Source organism: Amblyraja radiata, chromosome 28 (genome assembly GCF_010909765.2).
Source record: "Amblyraja radiata isolate CabotCenter1 chromosome 28, sAmbRad1.1.pri, whole genome shotgun sequence".
NCBI lineage: Eukaryota > Metazoa > Chordata > Chondrichthyes > Rajiformes > Rajidae > Amblyraja > Amblyraja radiata.
In genome coordinates this window covers 5676240-5697098 of record NC_045983.1, presented here as the reverse complement: position 1 = coordinate 5697098, position 20859 = coordinate 5676240, and the positions used below count along the sequence as shown (strand labels likewise).

The following is a 20859-nucleotide window of genomic DNA, read 5'->3' as shown; positions in this document are numbered from 1 at the left end:
CTCCCTTTGATCTGGTATTTTGTTGGTTCACATGCTTGATCAATGGTGTTTTATCATTAACGTTTTATTATTATTAATGTTTAGTGTTTTCTGAGTCATTCGTAACTGTCATTGTATGTTATGTTGTTACTTGTGGGCGGAGCACCAAGGAAAATTCCTTGTATATGAATACTTGGCCAATAAACTAACTTACTTACTTACTTCAAAGCTGTAACTTTAACGTTCGACGGGTGTGGTTCTAGGGACCCAGAGGCAACAGTCTATGTCTGAGTTCTCACAACACACAATTAACAGTTTCACACAAACATCCATCACAGTGAATCTCCAAACACCTCCTCACTGTGATGGAAGGCAAAAGTCTTATCTCTTCCCTGTTCTTCTCTTGCGGTCCGGCAGTCAAACTGCAAGAGTTTGGGGGCCAAGCCATACCTATCTTTTTCACTAAGAAGCAACTGCAGATGCTGGAAAATCGAAGGTAGACAAAAGTGCTGGAGAAACTCAGCAGGTGCAGCAGCATCTATGGAGCGAAGGATTTCCTTCGCTCCATAGATGCTGCTGCACTCGCTGAGTTTCTCCAGTACCTTTGTCCACAGCTTTTTTCTTTGGTCGTTGTCTAGGAGAATTAAAATGTTCATTCTTTATTTTATATTGACTCTTAGACAGAGGAGAGAGGCAAACATGTAGATTGTTTTGCTTATCGATGTTTTAAGTCGGTTTTGTGTTCAGGTGAGCATCCAACAGTAATTACCATCGCCCGTGGTGGGGGGGGTTAACATCGATCACATCGACGCAGCAGGTTTGACTGCCTGACCGCGGGAGAAGAACATAGACTGTTGCCCAAAGATCCTATAGCGAGCAAGATAGATCACTCGACCAAAAAGACGTAGTTCGGTCATGGTCAGATTCATGGTTAATTTTCGGCCCCATTTCCGTAACCGGCTTCCGTCTCCGCACCAAAGATCCCATAGATAAACTAGCAAAGATACTAGTGCGGAGACGGAAGCCGGTTACGGAAACATCCTCGTAAAAAGTTATTTGGGAAAAATCTTCTCCTCATTTTCAGAATTATAATTTATTAACACAAACTGTTCCCCTGCAATGATGATTACACTGTGAGTCGGATCAGGTGCGGTTACCGAAATGGATGGAAAAAAGACCCACGTTCCGTTCCGTTGCGTACTACACGTCAGCCCATTGCATTTAGAAGGAGTGGTCTATCTTGCTCCGCTATAGGATCTTTGCTGCTGCCTCTGGGTCCCTAGAACCACACCCGTCGGACGTTAAAATTAAAGCTATGAATGGTCTTAAGTATTTGTCTTTGTCTGTTTCTAAGTGAACTTTTTCATGTGGACAGCTGGATTGTGATCATATATCGTTTTTCCGCTGACTGGTCAGCAGGCAGCATGTGACAATAAACTAAACTCAAGAAAATAAAGTAGAAAAGTGTCACTTCTTCCATTTTATGACACAGTGTTCATGACTGCATTGCAATCCCATTTTCTCTCTTGTTTTTTGAGTTTAGTTTATTGCCACGTGTACCGAGGTACAGCGAAAAGCTTTTGATGCGTGCTAACCAGTCAATACAATAGACAATACATGATTACAATCGAGCCGTCCACAATGTATAGATACATGATAATGGAAATAACATGAATAACGTTTAGTGCAAGATAAAGCCAGTAAAGTCATACGTGATAGGAGCAGTATTGGGCCATTTGGCCCATCGTCTACTGTGCCATTTAATCATGGCTGATCTATCTCTCCTAACCTTATTCTCCAACCCTTCTCTCCATACACCCGTATCAAAGATAGTCCGAAGGTCTGCAAAGAGGTGGATAGTAGCGCAGGACTGCTCTCTGGTTGTGGTGGGATGGTTCAGTTGCCTCATAACAGCTGGGAAGAAACTGTCCCCGAATCTGGAGAAACACTTCTTGTTTTCTCACCACCAAAGTATATCGCAGTGTCGAATCATCCTGGAGATGACAATGGTTAAATCATTTTCTCCCCGGAAGCTCGACAATCTATTCTCTCTTAAAGGCTCATCAACCATTAGCGGCACGGTGGCGCAGCGGTAAAGTTGCTGCCTTACAGCGCTTGCAGCACCAGAGACCCGGGTTCGATCCTGACTGCGGGCGTTGTCTGTACGGAGTTTGTACGTTCTCCGCGTGAGTTTTGGTTATTGAGTAGAGCAACTACTCGTGGAAAAAAGCTGCGTGGGTTTTCTCCAAGATGTTCGGTTTCCTCCCACACTCCAAAGACGTGCAGGTTTGTCGGTAAACTGGCTTGGTAAATGTTTAAAAAAATCCCTAGTGTGTGTAGGGTAGTGTTAATGTGTGGGGATTGCTGGTGGGCGCGGACCTGGTGGGTCAAAGGGCCTGTTTCCGCGCTGTATCGCTAAACTAGACGTAGCTAAAACTAAAACCCACCGTGAGCCTTTCACCATGTACCCACACTTGCGGCGATGTCTAGCGGCCAATTAACTTACAAGCACTAGTTATAAATGAAGGACAAGGGCCTGTCTCACTTACGGGATTTTTTCGGCGACTGCTGGCACCCGTCATAATCGCAGCGGGTCGCCGAAAATTTTCAACATGTTAAAAATCCAGCGGCGACCAGAAAAAGGTACGACTCTTTGGGCGACTACCCACCACCATACAGGCGTCACCCCGCGACACGCGCGCATTGAGGGCACCCACCTTGATATAATGAATCAGCTGGATGGTGAAATCATCGTTGGATGTCTTCAGGATCAGGCAGTTGCCCATGTTGGACGTGGTGTTGTGAAGATCAAGGGCAAGGTCGTAGGCAGAGTCGCTGCCTTTTGGCCCGAACATCTGGTTGATCTGCTGTGCGATCCTCACCTCGTGAAGCATGGAGTCACATTGTGACAAGCTGTAGTGCACAAAGATTTCTCACTTGTAAGAATGTTTTTTGTTAAACCTGTAACAAGCACGTTCAGTTAGCTGGATCGCACTCGACAAATGACCGGTTAATTTGATCAGTCTGCAGAAAGGTCCCGACCCAAAATGTCACCTACCCACGCTCTCCAGGGATTCTGCCTTGCACCTCTTTTTCATGTCCTCCTCCCTTGCCCCCCCCCCTGACTACGGAGGCTTGTCTGTAAGGAGTTTGTACCTTCTCCCTGTGACCTGTGCCGGGTTTGAATGAATAAATGTATGAATGAATGAAAAAGTTTATTGGCCAAGTATTCACATACAAGGAATTTGCCTTGGTGCTCCGCCCGCAAGTGACAACATGACATACAGTGACAGTTAAGAATGACACATAAAATATTAATAATAAAACATTGTTGATTAAACATGTGAATTAAATAAAATACCAGAGCAAAAGGAGGCTACAGATTTTTGGCTGTTGAGTAGAGCAACTACTTGTGGAAAAAAAACTGTTTTTATGTCTGGCTGTGGCAGCTTTGACAATCCGGAGTCACCTTCCAGAGGGAAGTGATTCAAAGAGTTTGTGGCCAGGGTGAGAGGGGTCAGAGATGATCTTGCCCGCTCGCTTCCTGGCCCTTGCAGTGTACAGTTCATCAATGGAGGGAAGACAATAACCTTCTCAGCTGATCGGACGATTCGCTGCAGCCTCCAGGTGTCGTGCTTGGTGGCTGAGCCAAACCAGACCATGATGGAGAAGGTGAGAACAGACTCTACGATGGCCGTGTAGAATTGGACCATCATTGCCTGTGGCAGATTGTGCTTCCTCAGCTGCCGCAGGAAGTACATCCTCTGTTGTGCCTTTTTGACTGTGTTGTCGATGGTAGCCCCCCACTTAACGTCCTTGGAGATGATGGTTCCCAGGAACTTAAAAGACTCCACAGATGTGACTGGCAATGGCAAACACGGCAGAGGTCGTGAATTAGGTCGTGAAAGTGGGACAGGCCCTTTAGTTGTCCGAGTGTGTGTAGGATAGTATTAGTGCACAGGGATCGCTGGTCAGCACGGACCCAGTGGGCTGAAGGGCCTTTTCCTTGCTGAATCTCTATACTAAAACCAAACTAAACCCTCTGTTTTAGCATCTCTGGCCTTTGTACAACCATCTACCTCTCAACAACCCACCACCCCCTCGATGTGTTCACCTATTACCTGTCACGCTTTGTCCTGCCCCATCTCTCCTGCCCCTTCCACCTATCTTTCTCCCCACCCACCTCCCCCCACTACAAAATGTCTGATGAAGGGTCTCGACCGGAAAAGTCACCTATCCATGTTCTCCAGCGATGCTGCCTGACCCGCTGGGTTAGTCCAGCACTTTGTATCTTTCCCTGTTAACTTGGTGAACTGCAGGGGAACTTGTGCTGAATAAACCCAATAATTACCATGGTGAAACACTCCACCCAGTCAATTCAAGGGCAAGATGCAAATGCAAATGTCTCAGCAGTTTATCCTGCTCCAGAAACAAATATGCCGGGTGACGTTTGCAAACTACCACTATTAGTAAAAACAGACATTATTATTTTTTCTCGAAGGCCGTGCTGGAATTTAGGTAGCTTGCATCGTTAACAAATCCAGCGCTGCTGAACTGACAAAAGAAAAAGACACAAAGTGCTGGAGGGACTCAGTGGGTCAGGCAGCATCTCTGGAGAACACGGATGCTGAAGAAGACTGAAGTGCAGCATGGTGGCACAGCGGTAGAGTCCCTGCCTCACACGCCAGACACCCGGGTTTGATCCTGTCTTCAGGTGCTGTCTGTACGGAGTTTGTACGTTCTTCCTGTGACTGCGTGGGTTTCCTCCTGGTGCTCCGGTTTCATCCCACATCCCAAAGACCTGAGGGTCTGTAGATTAACTGGCCCTCTGTAAATCGCCCTTGGTGTGTAGGGAGCAGATGTGAAAGTGGGATAACATAGAACTAATGAATGAGTGATCAATGGTTGGCGCGGACCTGGCGGGCCGAAGGACCTGTTTCCACGCTGTATCTCTAAACTAAACTGAGATCGAAACGTTGCCTATTCATGGGATGGGACCTTTCTTTAGTCTGAAGAAGGGTCCTGACATAAATCATCACCTATCTATCAGTCTTAAGAAAGATCCTGAACCGAAACATCACCTGTCCACGTTCTCCAGAGATGCTGCCTGACCCACCGAGTTACTCCAGCTCTTTGTGTCTATTTTTCTGCAAACCGGCACCTGCAGTTCCCCGTGTCTCTCCATTGCGCTGCCGAACTCACCATTGGTGACCTATATATCTATTCTGGTCAAATGCACACTCTTGTGCCTTGTGGCAACTTGACCCGAGGGGCGGCTTTTGCAATTCCCAGTTTCCACGTCTACCCGGATCAAGTGCCGCGGTCTGCAAGGAGTGGCTGGGATCCCAGGCTCAGTAAGTCAATATGAAACAGCTGCGCTCCATGTTAGGGATGCCGGTGTGACCAGAGGAATGGAATTACGTTTGTAAGTTTGTAAGCTCAGGCCCCTTCTGCTTCATTCAGGAGTTTGCCGTTAAGAATTAAGGGCTGGGTTAACAACATGTTGTAGCAAAGACTTGTTCCGTTATTAGTTCAGTTCGGTTTAGAGATGCAGCGTGGAAACAGGCCCTTCGGCCCGCCATGTCCGCACCGACCAGCGATCCCCGCACACTACTGCTATCCTACACACACTAGGGACAATTTGCAATTTTACCAAGCCAACTAACCTACACACCTGCACGTCTTTGGAGTGTGGGAGGAAACCGGAGCACCCGGGGAAAACCCACGCAGGTGTGTGTATATTATATGTGGATATATATCTATAATATCTCTCATCTATATTATATTGGGGGAGAAGGAGAGAGGGAGGGTGAGAGGGCGGGAGAGAGGGCGGGAGAGAGGGCGGGGGAGATGGAGGGGGAGATGGAGAGGGAGAGGGAGGGGGAGGTTGAGGAGGAGGTTGAGGGGGAGGGGAGGGAGAGGGAGAAATGAAGAGAAATATATACACCAAACGATGTTGTTATTTATTATAGGTACACAAAATTGCTGGGGAAACTCAGCGGGTGCAGCAGCATCTATGGAGCGAAGGAAATAGGCGACGTTTCGGGCCGAAACCCTTCTTCAGACTGATATTATAATAATAATAATGTCTTTATTTATATAGCACATTTTTAGTCAACTTGCATTGACCCCAAAGTGCTTCACACAATTACTTCCATACAGACAGGCAAAGGTGGGTGAAGTGTCTTGCCCAAGGACACACACAGGCAAAGGTGGGTGAAGTGTCTTGCCCAAGGACACAACGACAGTATGCACTCCAAGCGGGATTCGAACCAGCTACCTTCCGATTGCCAGCCGAACACTTAGCCTATTGTGCCATCTGTCGTCCCATTGTTATTTATTATATTGTTTACAGAGTACTAAGCTATATCTGTTTCCATACATATCTGTCGTGCTGCAGTAAGGAAGAGTTTCATTGTTCTGTTTAATGAAATATGACAATTAAATATTCTTGACTTGAAATTGGACCATTAAATGAGCTAGATGCTGCACTTTAGATCTCTATCCTGTGATGAATCTTTAATTGCATGCACTGTCTCTTCTGTTCTTGCTATCGCGATACCATCAGCAAAGGCCTCAGGTCCAGGGCACTAATGTCAATGAAACGCAACTGCAACTCCCAAAGGAGTCCACTTAATGCCTCTACCAACTGACAGTACTCTTCAGCTGAGCACTTTTTCAATTACTTTTAAAGCTATCTTCTTACCCCTCCTTTCATCAGTGGCTTGTAATGCAATTAGCAACTTCGTTTTTTTAGTTTAGAGATACAGCGCGGAAACAGGCCCTTCGGCCCACTGAGTCCGCACCGACCAGCGATCCCCACACATCAACACTATCCTACTCAGACAGGGAACATTTTTTTAACATTTACCAAGCCAATTTACCTACATACCTGTGCGTCTTTGGAGTGTGGGAGGGAACCGAAGGTCTCGGAGAAAAAACCCACGCGGTCACGGCGAGAACGTACAAACTCTGTACATACAACACCCGCAGTCAGGATCAAACCCGGGTCTCCGGCGCTGCATTCGCTGTAAGGCAGCAACTCTACCGCTGCGCCACCGTGCCGCACAAACTCCTCCTGTCCTTAAAAGTATTGTCAGATAGTTCCATCTTCATCCGAGATTAAAATGTAGCAGCACGGTGGCACGGCGGTAGAGTTGCTGCCTCACGGCGCCAGAGACCCGGATGCGATCCTGACTATTGGTGCTGGATATACGGAGTTTGTACGTTCCCCCTCTGACCGGCGTTGGTTTTCTCCGGGTGATGCGGTTTCGTCCCACGCTCCAAAGACGTATGGGTTTGTAGGTTATTGGCTTGGTTAAATTGCAAATTGTCCCGAGTGTGTGTGTGTAGGATAATGATAGTGATACGGTGTGATCGCTGTTTCCACTCTGTATCTCTGAAGTCTAATGGGCCTGTCCCACTTAGGCGACTTTTTAGGCGAGTGCAGGTGACTCTGCGCTCGCCTCATGATCGCCACATGGTCGTCACATGTTCGCTGGTGGTCTCTTGTGAGTTTCCTTCATGGTCGCGAGGAGTTCCCGCATTCTGGGAACTAGTCGCCGCCCCAGTATAGTGGCCACAAATTTTTCAACATGTTGAAACATTTTCTGCGACCAAGAATTGGTCACCATGCAGAAAATCGATAATCCTGTAGCCGTAGGTGTAGTTGTAGTGGGGTCGCCATGTAGTTATGGGTAGTCGAGGTAGTCGTAGGTAGTTTTAGTTAATCGCCTTTGCTGACAGGGCATTTTCATTGGCTCATTGCGGAAAAAAAATGTAAGCACGAGTTTTCAGAACCAAGGATAACCGACTGGTAATGTTAAATGTCCGCCGAACTTCACAGCTGTGTATCTACAATACAATACGGGTTTATTCGTCACATTGCACATAAAGTGCAAGTGAAATGAATATGTCAGCAGCGATACAATGAGAAAGAACACACAATACACAATAAAAATTTAACACAAACATCCACCACAGCATTCATCACTGTGGTGGAAGGCACAAAAATTGTCCAGTCCTCCTCCATTTCCCCCCGTGGTCGGGACCAGAGTCCAGAGCCAGTCCATAGTCGGCTCTTCCCCACCGGAGACCGCGGCTTCAGGGTGGTGTAGGCCGCAGGCCGGCGGTCGAAGATTTAAAGTCCCCGCCGCGCCGCAGCCAGAAGCACCGCAGACTGCAGAGAGGGCGGTCGAAGCTCCCCCTCCAGGGGTGATGGTAAGTCCACGCCGGGTCCACGGTAGAAGTTGGACGCGGGCCGACGGTGGAAGCTTCTTCTACTCCCCGGGTCCCCAACGTGAGATCTCGGGCTGTAGACGCCGCGCCAGCTGGAGCTCTGTAGACCGCGGCTTCAGGCTGCCGGCTGCCGCGGGCCAGCAAAACGGAGCGCTCCCCTCCAGCGAGCCCCAGCGAGGGCTCGCCCGCTCCACGCTGAGAGTCCACACTGCGCCCGCCGCTGAAGCCCCGGGCGCGTCTCCGGGAAAGGTCGCGCCGATCCTTGCTGTTAGGCCACGGGGGAGGCGACCTGGAAAAAGTCGCCTCTCCATGGAGGAGGCGACCGAAGCGGTTTCCCCCTCACCCCCCCACACAAAACACACAAAGAAACACAAAAAACACACTTTAAAACGTACTAAAAAAACAAAAAAAGTTGAAAAAAACGGACACGCTGCTGACAGGGCGCCGGCTTGCAGCGCCCCCACCGCCCCCCATCTCTGGCTTATTCAAAGTTGGCTGGCTTCTTAAAAGTGTCTCCACTCCTTCTCCCCCCTTCTCCCCTACCCCCCTACCTCCCACTTTTAAAGGACTTAATGTACACTGTGCTGGCCGTCTTAACCTTCCTGTTCATCGCGGTGTGTGTCTGTATCACCTTGGCTTTGCACCGTGTGAATTTCAGACAGCGCTCCCCCGCTTTCCCTGGCCCCCCGCCTTTGCTGTGTGTGTGTGCATGTGCGTGTGCGTGTGTGTGTGTGTGTGTGTGTTCCACTCTGACAATCGCCATTCCAGTTCCCGGTTTTTCAGCGAGTGCTGCGAACTTGGCAGTCACCGGCAGTCTGCTGAAAAATCGCCCAAGTGGGACAGGCCTCATGATGGCATCCAGTACCCTGAGAATGTTATCCTATATCCCGACAAACAGCTAACAATGGCCTGTTTCCTTTATCATCGTAACTTTTTTGTACATCTTTTATTCATTGTTCTTTAACTCCCGACATCATCGTCTATATCTCTCATTTCCCTTGCCCGCGACTAGTCTGAAAAACAGTCTCGACCCGAAACGTCACCCATTCCTTCTCTCCAGAGACGCTGCCTGTCCCGCTGAGTTACACCAGTATTTTGAGTCTATCTTTAGTTTAAACCAGCATCTGCAGTTCCTTCCTGCACGCGTCCCTTTCATAAATGTGGTTCAGCTCCCACACCAAACAAATTCCAGCCCCTTCCAGGACTTTGGCGGCAGGAACAAAAAAGTTGATCAGCAAGATTAATATTTAACAATTTCATCCTCATATTCAGAATCTTACCTTCGCCGACTGTGATGCTTTAAATACTCAATACACGCGTTTTGCTTACATCAGAATTATTGATGATTTGCTCGTCTGCTCAGCCTTGACAAATAAAACCCTGAAATCAGTCTATAAAAGGGTCCTGACCCGAAACGATGCATATCCATGTTCTCTTGAGATGCTGCCTGACCGGCTGAGTTACTCCAGCACTTTGTGTTGTCTTCTGTAAACCAGCATCTGCAGTTCCTTGTTTCTACCTCTCAATTAAACACCTCTTTCCCATAAAATGGGACGACAGATGGCACAATGGGCTAAGTGTTCGGCTGGCGACCGGAAGGTAGCCGGTTCGAATCCCGCTTGGAGTGCATACTGTCGTTGTGTCCTTGGGCAAGACACTTCACCCACCTTTGCCTGTGTGTGAATGTGTGTGAGTGATTGGTGGTGGTCGGAGGGGCAGTAGGTGCAGATTGGCAGCCACGCTTCCGTCAGTCTGCCCCAGGGCAGCTGTGGCTACAGAAGTAGCTTACCACCACCGAGTGTGACTGAGGAGTGAATGAATAATGCGATGTAAAGCGCCTTGAGTATTAGAAAGGCGCTATATAAATCCCATCCATTATTATTATTATTATAAAAAGGACACAAAGTGCTGGAGTAACTCAGCGGCTCAGGCAGCATCTCTGGAGGACATAACGTTTTGGGTCGGGACCCTTCCTCACAGTGATTGCAATATGGGGGCGGAGGGGGGGGGGCTGAAAGAGAGGCAGGTGCGTGAGAAAGCCAAACAAGTTATAGGTGGATACAGGTGATTGGGTGGACAAAGGCCAGAGATGAAAAGACAAAAAGTGTGAGATGAGAAGTGAAGCAAGAGGAAGGAATATAGGTGTGAGGAGTTGGCGGGATTTTGGGAGAAATTTGTGCCCAGGTGGGACACAGGGAAGCGAGGGGTGGAGGGAAGGGAAGGAGAGGGGGTGTTTGTGGATTAGGTACCTAAAATTAGAGAATTCAATGTCCATACTGCTGGGTTGTGGAATATGAGGTGCTGTTCCTCCAGTTTGTGTGTAGCCTCACTCCGGCAATGGAGGAGGCCCAGGACTGAAAGGTCAGTATGGGAATGGGAAACATAGAAACATAGAAAATAGGTGCAGGAGGAGGCCATTCGGCCCTTTGAGCCAGCACCGCCATTCATTGTGATCATGGCTGATCGTCCCCAATCAATAACCCGTGCCTGCCTTCTCCCCATATCCCTTGATTCCACTAGCCCCTAGAGCTCTATCTAACTCTCTCTTAAATCCATCCAGTGATTTGGCCTCCACTGCCCTCTGTGGCAGGGAATTCCACAAATTCACAACTCTCTGGGTGAAAACGTTTTTTTCTCACCTCAGTCATAAATGGTTAGCAACTGGGAGATTTTATCTTAGACTTTAGTTTAGTTTACTTTACTTCAGACTTTCGAGATACAGCATGGAAAAAGGCCCTTCGGCCCACCGAGTTTGTGCCAACCAGCGGTCACCCCCATACACTAACCCTATCCTACATATGAAGGACAATTTACAATTGTTATCAAGGCCAAGTAACTTACAAACCTGTACGTCTTTGGAGTGTGGGAGGAAACCCACGCAATCCCAGGGAAAATGTACAAATTCCGTACAGACAGCGCCCGTGGTCAGGATTGAACCCGGGTCTCTGGCGCCGTAAGGCAGCGACTCTACTGCTGCGCCACCGTGCAGATCCAGCAGGTCTTGTTGGACTGAACGCAGGTATTTGGTGGCAAGCTCAACACAATCTCCCAACAGACAGAGACACACAGAGCTGCCTGACAAACAGCCAACTTCTGGTGGAATCCACTCCATTTTCAACCCACATGTGCCAGGGCAAGGAAGTGTTGGCAGGTCTTACAACAGAAGCTGATGCCTTCACTTTGGTGTCAATGCGAGTTGACTTAAAACGTGCTATATAAATAAAACTTACTTACTTATTTACTTACTTACTTTAGTACAGGGAGCTTTAGGCTGAGGTTTAATATTGTTACAAGTACCCAAGTAAAGTGAAATCTTTGTTTTGCATGCTATCCAATCAATTCAGATACAATCAAGCCAAACACAATGAAACTAGGTAGAGCAAAGGGGAAGATACAGAGTGCAGAATATAGTTCTCAGCATTGTAGCGCACCAGTTCCACAGACAAAGTCCAATGTCCGTAATGGGGTAGAGGTGAATGGGACAGTACCCTAGCTTATGGAAGGACCATTCAGAAGCCTGATAATAGAGGGGAAGAACCTGTTCCTGAGTCTGGTGGTGTGCACTTTCAAGCATCTGTACCTTCTGCTGGATGGGAGTGGGAACACGGAATGACCTGGGATCAGTCTGTGATTATGTCGGCTGCTTTTCCGAGGCAGCATGAAGTGTAGATGGAGTCCGTGGTGGATATTCCGGTCTGTGTGATGGACTGGGTTACATCTACAACTCTTTGCAATTGATGGACTTGATTCACTTTACTTTGGAATTCTCTGCCTCAGAGGGCGGTGGAGGCCGGTCCGCTGGATACTTTTAAGAGAGAGCTAGATAGGGCTCTTAAAGATAGCGGAGTCAGGGGATATGGGGAGAAGGCAGGAACGGGGTACAAATTGGGGATGATCAGCCATGATCACATTGAATGGCGGTGCTGGCTCGAAGGGCCGAATGGCCTACTCCTGCACCTATTGTCTATTGTCTATTTAGAGATGCAGCGCGGAACCAGGCCCTTTGGCCCATCGAGTCCACACCGACCAGCGACCTCCCCGTAATACTAGCACTACCCTAGTCCAGTATTGAACCTGGGTCTCTGGCGCCGTAAGGCAGCAACTCTACCGCTGCGCCACTGTGCCGCCCCCTCTGCTAATGTGTATGTCCACCCACATACGAAGACCCTCACTACACACTACACCTGCAGCAAGTCTAATGTGCATTGTCGCATTTCTCCTGCAATACAGTGTTGTTGCATGGTCTCGTTGTTAAAGTCGGTGAAGTTCGGTTGGTCTGTCCGCTATAACCAAAATCCGTTATAAAGAGGTCGTTAAAACACGGGTTTATTGCAGGCAACATCAGTGGAGAGAGAAACCACCATTGGTGTTTCATTGGAAAAGAAATGTGAGAAAATGAAGGACCATACCCATTGTAATTCCCTAGTCTTCCATCTCCACAGACCACTTCCCCTTCTGTGGCACTTTGCCCTACAGCTATGGGCAGCACGGTGGCTCAGCGGTAGAGTTGCTGCTTCACAACGCCAGAGACCTGGGTTCGATCCTGACTACGGGTGCTGTCTGTACGGAGTTTGTACGTTCTGCATGGGTTTGCTCCGAGATCTTCGGTTTCCTCCCACACTCCAAAGACGTACAGGTTTGTAGGTTAATTGGCTCGGTATAAAAGTAAATTGTCCCTAGTGTGTGTAGGATAGTGTTAATGTGTGGGAATCGCTGGTCGGCACGGACTCGGTGGGCCGAAGGGCCTGTTTCTACATTGTATCTATAAACTAAAGTAAACGAATGGCCACAGACCATTTCCCTTTCTGTGGCACCTACCCCACAGCTATGGAGTCTGGTAGACAAAAGTGCTGGAGAAACTCAGCAGGTGCAGCAGCATCTATGGAGCAAAGGAAATAGGCAACGTTTCTGGCCGAAACCCTTCTTCAGGCCTGGTTCCGCGCTGTATCTCTAAATAGACAATAGACAATAGGTGCAGGTGTAGGCCATTCGGCCCTTCGAGCCAGCACCACCATGGAGCCAACTATGGAGTCTGTCATTTTACCTCTCCCCGTTTCACTGTCCAGACAACCAAATAATCATTTTGGGTGGAGCAGTGATTCCCTTGCGCTTCCTCCCAGTGAGTCCTTTTGCACAGGGTGATCAGAGTGTGATCAATCACACACTCTGGGGAAACCCAATGCAGACTCGGTGACCCTTTGTCGAGCATCTGTGTTCATACCAACACGGCAATCCTAGGTTTCCTGTCGCCCGTCACTTCAGTTCCCCGTCACAATATTACTCCAGAGGACGTGTAAGTAAGAAGGAACTGCACCTAAAGTATAAACACAAAATGCTGGAGTAACGCAGCGGGTCAGGCAGCATCTCTGGAGAGAAGGAATGGATGACGTTTCGGGTTGAGACCCTTCATCAGACTGAGAGTCAGGGTGGGGGGGAGGGGGGGTGGGGGTGTCAGGGTTTCCCCTCCCTGACTCTCAGTCTGATGAAGGGTCTCGAAGCGAAGCGTCACCTATTCCTTCTCTCCAGAGATGCTGCCTGACCCGCTGAGTTACTCTGGCACTTTGTGCTGCCACTCTAGAGGACGCTGTCCTCTGTATCTTCACTCTAATCATTCTAATTCCATCACTGGGCTCAAACAATACCCAGCAGCAGCTCAAAGAGCAGAGGCCCCATGTCCCACTCAGGGGTACTGGGTAGCCACAGAGATACAGGGTCATGGACTCATAAGTTCGTAAGTGATAGGGGCAGAATTAGGCCATTCGGCCCATCAAGTCCACTCCGCCATTCAATTATGACTGATCTATCTCTCCCTCCTAACCCCATTCTCCAGCCTTGTCCCCATAATCCCTGACGCCCGTCTTATTATATTCTTCTATCCCGTCATACAGCACGGGTACAGGCTCATCCGTAGCACGGTGGCGCAGCAGTAGAGTGGCTGACTTACAGCGTCAGAGACCCAAGTTCGATCCTGACTACGGGTGCTGTCTGTACGTTCTCCCAGTGACCTGCCTGGGTTTTCTCCAGGAGCTTCGGTTTCCTCCCACACTCCAAAGACGTTTGTTGGTTCATTGGTTTTGGTAAATTAGTAAAATTGTCCCCAGTGTGTGTAGGATAGTGCGGACTCGGTGGGCCAAAGTGCCTGTTTACGTGCTGTATCTCTAAACTAAACGAAGACGAAAGCAGCAGTGAGGCAGATTGGGGATTTGTCCTTTGCGTATGGGATGTTTGTTCAAGAGCATGATGGCAGTGGGAACCAACAGTTGTTGCATCTGGCGATATGTGTTGTGGAATCTGGTGATCTTTCAAGCTTTTGTACAGTGAACCCTCGTTATTACGGAAATTGGGTTATAGCGGACCGACCTACCAATGTTTACCGCCAATCCGGGCTGCCGACGCCACCCCTGGCCCGTACTGCCCCCCCCCCCCCCGGCCCCTTCATTGCCTAGCCTATCACCACTGCCATCTGTATTGCTGCATTGCGACCTTGGAGCTTTGCTTTAATGTGTCAGCTGTGAAAAGGCACCTCTGTCAGTGCACTTCTTACTCAGCCTAAGTTTTATTGTTGGGTCTCTGCAAATGAAATGCCAGATATTGCACATGAAACTTACCGAATAGTGCAATAGGTTAACATACGATGAGCATTTTAACGGCACTGGGCCTGTACTCGCTGGAGTTTAGAAGAATGAGTGGGGATCTCATTGAAACGTACAGAATAGTGAAAGGCTTGGATAGATTGGATGTGGAGAGGATGTTTCCACTAGTGGGAGAGTCTAGGACCAGGGGTCATAGCATCAGAATTAAAGCTCGTTCTTTGAAGAAGGGGATGAGGAGGAATTTCTTTAGTCAGAGGGTGGTGAATCTGTGGAATTCATTGCCACAGACGGCTGTAGAGGCCAAGTCAATGGATATTTTTAAGGCAGAGATAGATGGATTCTTGATTAGGGGTTATGGGGAGAAGGCAGGAGAATGGGGTTAGGAGGGAGAGATAGATCAGCCATGATTGAATGGTGGAGTAGACGATGGGCTGAATGGCCTAATTCTACTCCTATCACTTATGGCTGTATGAAATGCCGTATATTACACTTGGTTATAGCGGACAATAACGGACACCACCCCCCCCCCCCCCCCCCCCCCCCCCCCACATGGTCCGTTATAACGAGGGTTCACTGTATTCATGTATCTCACCAGAATATGATTGAGTTATTTCTTCAATACATCTCCATGTGTGAAAAGCGAACATAGAACTTAGAATGATACTGTACAACAACACAAGGTCCACGCCGAGCATGATGCAAGATCAACTCTCATCTGCTTGCACGTAATCCACATCCCTCCGTTTGCATACACCTATCCAAGAGTCTCGTAAACGCCACTATTGTATCTGCCTCCACCACCACCCCGGGCACCAGGCAGTGCGTTCCAGGCACCCACCACCCACTCCGTACAAGACTTGCCCCACATATCTCCTTGAGACTATATCCCTCTTGCCTGAAACCAATGCCCTCTAGTGTTAGATGTTTCCACCCTGGGACAAAGGTTTCAACTGTTTGGCCGATCTCTCATCATTTTATACTTTATATTCTTCTATCAGGTTTCCCCACAAACTCTGACGTTCTAGAGGTATCTAAAGAGGTGAAAATAAGCCCGTCATTTCCTGTGTGTTCCTTCCAACCCAGAGGCAGAGAGGGCAGCAGGGTGGCGCAGCGGTTGAGTCGCTGCCTCACAGCGCCAGTGACCCGGGTTCGATCCTGACTGCAGGTGCTGTCTGTACGGAGTTTGTACGTTCTCCCTGTGACCGTGTGGGTTTTCGTCCGGGATCTTCGGTTTCCTGCCACACTCTGAAGATGTAGGCTAATTGGCTTGGTGTAAATGTAAAATTGTCCCTCATGTGTGTAGGATAGTGTTAATGTGCGGGGATCGCTGGTCGATGCGGAAAGGCCTGTTTCCACGCTGCATCTCTAAACTAAAGTAAAAATACCAGTCCAAAAGACTTAGTACGACCAAAGACAATCCATGACATACAATGGTGTCTGTCTTGTCACTTCTTGTGCGTGGTGGTGGAAACATTGGTGGAAACAGGGCCGCGACGTGAACGCTCTTTCCTTGACTCCATCTGGTGGTCAAGGAGTTATTCGTCAACCTAGTAGTCCCAGTTTTCAGACTCCTGTACCTTCTTCCCGATGATAGGAGTGAAAAGAGAACAAGCCAAGGTGGGTGTAATGATATTGGCTGCCTATTTGAGGCAGCACCTCCTGGCGAGGTCAGTACCCATGATGGACCATCACCAGGCTCCCCTCATTTGTAGAAACAATCCCAGGCAGCTGACAACATTCAGACCAGTGTCCCTGAAGGGATTCAGTTGCTTCAAGCACAACTCCATTCCTGTGGCACTCCTGTTTATTCACTGTAAACATCGGCAAGATCCACTTCTTGTGTAGAACGTTTAGTTTAGTTTAGATATGCAGAATGGAAATAGGCCCTTCGGCCCTCCGAGTTCAGGCTGACCATCGATCACCCGTTCACTGGTTCTGTGTTATCCCACTTTCTCATCCACTCCCTACACACTAGGGGGAATTTACAGAGGCCAATTGACCTACAAACCCGCACGTCTTTGTATTGTGAGAGGAAGCCGGAGCACCAGGAGGAAACTCACATGGTCACAGGGAGAACGTGCAAACCGTACACAGACACAGGCAGCACCCGAGGTCAGGATCGAACTGGGGTCTCCGGCGCTGTGAGGCAGCAACCCGCTGTATCCGCTGCGCCACTGTGTTAGCCGCTGTAAGCAGGGCCTGTGACATTTCGGGAATGAAAGACCCGAAACGTCACCTACCCATGTTTTCCAGAGTTGCTGCCTGACCCACTGACACCACCCGAGGCCAGGATCGAACCCGGGTCTCTGGCGCTGTGAGGCAGCAGCTCTACCGTGTCATCTGAAACAGGAGCTGGAAAAGTCCGTTCAGCCCCTCAGGTGTGCAGAAGGGTCCCGACCGCAAACGTCACCTATCCATGTTGTCCCGAGATGCTGCCTGACCTGCTGAGTTCCTCCAGCACTTTGTGTCTTTCTTTGGTAAACCGACACCTGCAGTTCCTTGTTACTACAGCCCCTCTAACCTGTTGCATTGTTCAATATAATCATCACTGATCACGTCTTGGGGTTCACTCTCATTTTCTTAACTGACCCTCACAATTGTTGACTGTCCTGTGACCAGAAGTGTATCGTTATCAGCCTTGAGCTTACAAAATGGGTTAGTCCAAGGACGTATAACACCAGAGATAAAATTACTTCTCATCCCTGTCTTAAGATGAGACGGCTGCTTGGAGAAGGCTTGGGAACAGCACAGTCCAAGACCGCAAGAAATCGCAGGGAATTGTGGACGCAGCCCAGACCATCACGCAAACCAGCCTCCTTTCCATTGACTCCCTCTACACTTGACGCTGCCTCGGCAAGGCCAGCAGCATAATCACGGACCCGTCTACCCCGGTCACTCCCTCTTCTCCCCTCTCCCATCAGGGAAGAGGTGCAAAAGTGCATGTAAAGTGCACACCACCAGATTCAGGGACAGTTTCTCCCCAGATGTTATCAGGCAACTGAACCATCCTACCACAACTAGAGATGGGTCCCAACCTACTAACATCAATGTCATTGGAGACCCTCAGACTTCTGTAATCGGACCTTACTGGACTTTATCTTGCACTAAACATTATTCTCTTTATCCTGTATCTGTACACTGTGGGCGGCTCGATTGTAATCATGTATAGTCTTTCCGCTGACTGGATAGCGTGCAACAAAAAAGCTTTTCACTGTACCTCGGTACACGTGACAATAAACTAAACATGAAACTAAACTAAGATAAACACATACTATCTGTTAATTAGGCAAGATAGGTCTTAATATCAGCAATGTGGACCGAAAGGCCTGTTCACTGTTCCAGGACTCCTGTTCCTGTTCAGTTCACTGTTCATAGGTTCTAGGAGCAGAATTAGACCATTCGGCCCATCAAGTCTGCACCGCCATTCAATCATGGCTGATCTATCTCTTCCTCCTAACCCCATTCACCTGCCTTCTCCCTGTGTTCTAGGACTCATATTCCTGTACTGTTCAGTCTTGTAGAGTCATAGTCATACAGCGTGGAAACAGGCCCTTTAGCTAAACTGGCCCACAACGGCCAACATGTCCCAGCTACACTGGTCCCACCTGCCCGTGTTTGGTCCATATCCCCCCCAGACCCGTCCTATCCATGTACCTGTCTAACTGTTTCTTACACGTTGGGATAATCCCTGCCTCAACAAACTCCTCTGTCAGCTTGTTCCATAGACCCACCACCCTTTGTTCTAGATCACCCGTTCCTGTACTGTTGAGTGTTCTCGAATCCCTGTCCCTGTACCATGCAGTGTGCTAGATCTCCCATTCCTGTACCATTCAATGTTCTAGGATAGTTCTAACATTCCTGTTCCGGTACTGTTCAGTGTTCTGGATCTCCTGTCCCTTGTGCGTCCAGTGTTCTAGATCTTTCTGTCCAGGTGCAGCCCACTGTTCTAGATCCCCAGGCCCATGTACAGTTAATTCACTGTTCTAGATCTCCATGGCCACGTACAGTTCAGTTTCAGATCTCCCTGCCCATGCACAGTGTTCTAGATCTCCCTGCCCATGTGCAGTCCACTGTTCTAGAGCCCCCGGTACAAGTGCAGTTCACCGTTCTAGATCCCAGGTCCACATACAGTCAGTTCACTGTTCTAGATCTCCATGGCCATGCAGTGTTCTAGATATTCACGTGCTGTCCACTGTTCTAGATCTCCATGTCCCATGCTGTCCACTGTTCTAGATCTCCCTGCACAGACACAGTGTTCTACTAGATCTCTCCGGCCAAACGCAGGTTCACTGTTCTAGATATCAATGGCCATGTACAGTTCACTGTTCTAGATCTCCCTGCCCACGCACAGTATTCTAGATCTCCCCGGTGCTGCCCACTGTTCTAGATCTCCCTGTCCAAGTGCAGTTCACTATTCTAGATCTCAATGGCCATGTACAGTTCACTGTTCTAGATCTCCATGACCACGCACAGTGTTCTAGATCTCCATGTCCATTGTTACCCACTGTTCTAGTGCTCCCTGCACAGGCACAGTTCTAGATCTCCCTGTCCCCGTGGTGTCCACTATTCTGGATCTCCCTGCCCACCTACAGTTAGTTCGGTGTTCTAGGACTCACCTCAGGTTTTCCGCGGTGAAGGCTCGGTTCAAATCACAGTCCACGTAGCGGGTGCACCGCTGCACGGCGGCAGGGTTGGTGAGGAAAGGGTGGACCTCGCACGTCGCTCTCTGGATCTCCGACCTGTCCCGGAGCCAGTGCCTGACCAAAAATACCCCCGACAGCTCATTGCCGTGGGTGCCCCCGAACACAGCGATCCTCCGCACAGCCGGCAGGCAGGCAGCTCCAACCGAGGCCATGTCTGGTGGCAAACACACTACAGACAGAAAACAACTTTCAGCAGCCAGGAAACTTTCAGACACACAAAATAAACTTGGGACCAAAGTGAAACTCCACTCGTTTGTCGATTGAGTTGAACTTCCCCAAGACGTGTAAACGCCAACTCAGTCAGGGGACGGCTGTTCCTGACAGGACCATCTTTATTAAACATATGGGCGTTACTAAACACGCCCTGGTAATGAATAATGAATAGGCCGCCTAGCCTTACTCGCTGGTACAAATAACTCCCTGGTTAAAAAACACACCAAGTGCTGGAGTAAGTTTCTGTTTTTTTTTCAAAATTAGATTTATTCAAGTATTTACAACACTAAATATTTCAAATGAAAACCCACCCCCATTGTACAAATCAAACAAATATTTAAAAATGTCAAATATACTATTCAACAACTATTCGTCCCCATCCTTATTAAGGATACATTCCACCCCTCCGCGGTGCCCAGCGCTCCCGGAACTCCCCCAGGGTGCCCGTGGACAGGGCGTAGTCCCTCTCTAGTACCACCCGGGCGCGGACATAACCCCGGAAAAGGGGCAGGCAGCCGGCTCGGGCAGAGCCCTCTTTTGCCTGGCGCCGATGGCCAGCTTGGCCAGGCCCAGGAGCAACCCGACCAGGACATCTTCAACCCTGCCCTCTTCCCTACGCACAGGGTGTCCAAAGATGAGGATGGTGGGTGTGAAGTGCAGCCAGAAGGCAAGGAGCAGCCCCTTTAGATATTCAAACAGTGGCTGCAGCCTCACGCACTCCATGTACACGTGGTACACAGACTCTTCCAGCACGCAAAAGTGGCAGGCGGCTGGCGAGTCTGAACCGCGAGAGAAACAGGTTGCAGGGAACACCTCGATGCAGTACCCTCCACCCAAGGTCCCGGATGTGGAGGGGGAGAATCCTTGTGTAGAGGGGCCTTTCTGTTTACAGGCAGATGCCCCCCCCCCCCCCTCCGTAATTAAGTTCCCTGCCTCTGCCTAACTGAGTTTACTTCTTTTAAATTAACAACCACTCTCTCATCCCATTGCCCAGAGTAGGGGAATGGAGAACCAGAGGACATATGAGTGTGGGTGGCCGTTGGCTCACAAGAAGCTCACCCGCCCTTTGACAGGTCTTGTTCTTGGTCCTGCTGGGGGTCCACAGCCCCTTCCTCACCTGGCAAACCAGGTGG

The 20859-nt window shown here is 49.1% G+C and overlaps 1 protein-coding gene across 1 annotated transcript in view; it reads right to left on the bottom strand.

Moving 5' to 3' along the window:
- The window catches only part of aspa (aspartoacylase), a 35479-nt gene extending 15630 nt beyond the window's left edge, over positions 1-19849 (bottom strand). Inside the window, exons 1-2 of the mRNA XM_033045646.1 lie at positions 19427-19849; positions 2697-2892 (exon numbers count right to left, since the gene is read on the bottom strand). Of these exons, the coding sequence (XP_032901537.1) occupies positions 2697-2892; positions 19427-19665 (435 nt within the window). The 5' untranslated portion in view covers positions 19666-19849. The remainder of the gene's footprint in view (positions 1-2696; positions 2893-19426) is intronic.
- Between the last annotated feature and the right edge of the window lie 1010 nt (positions 19850-20859).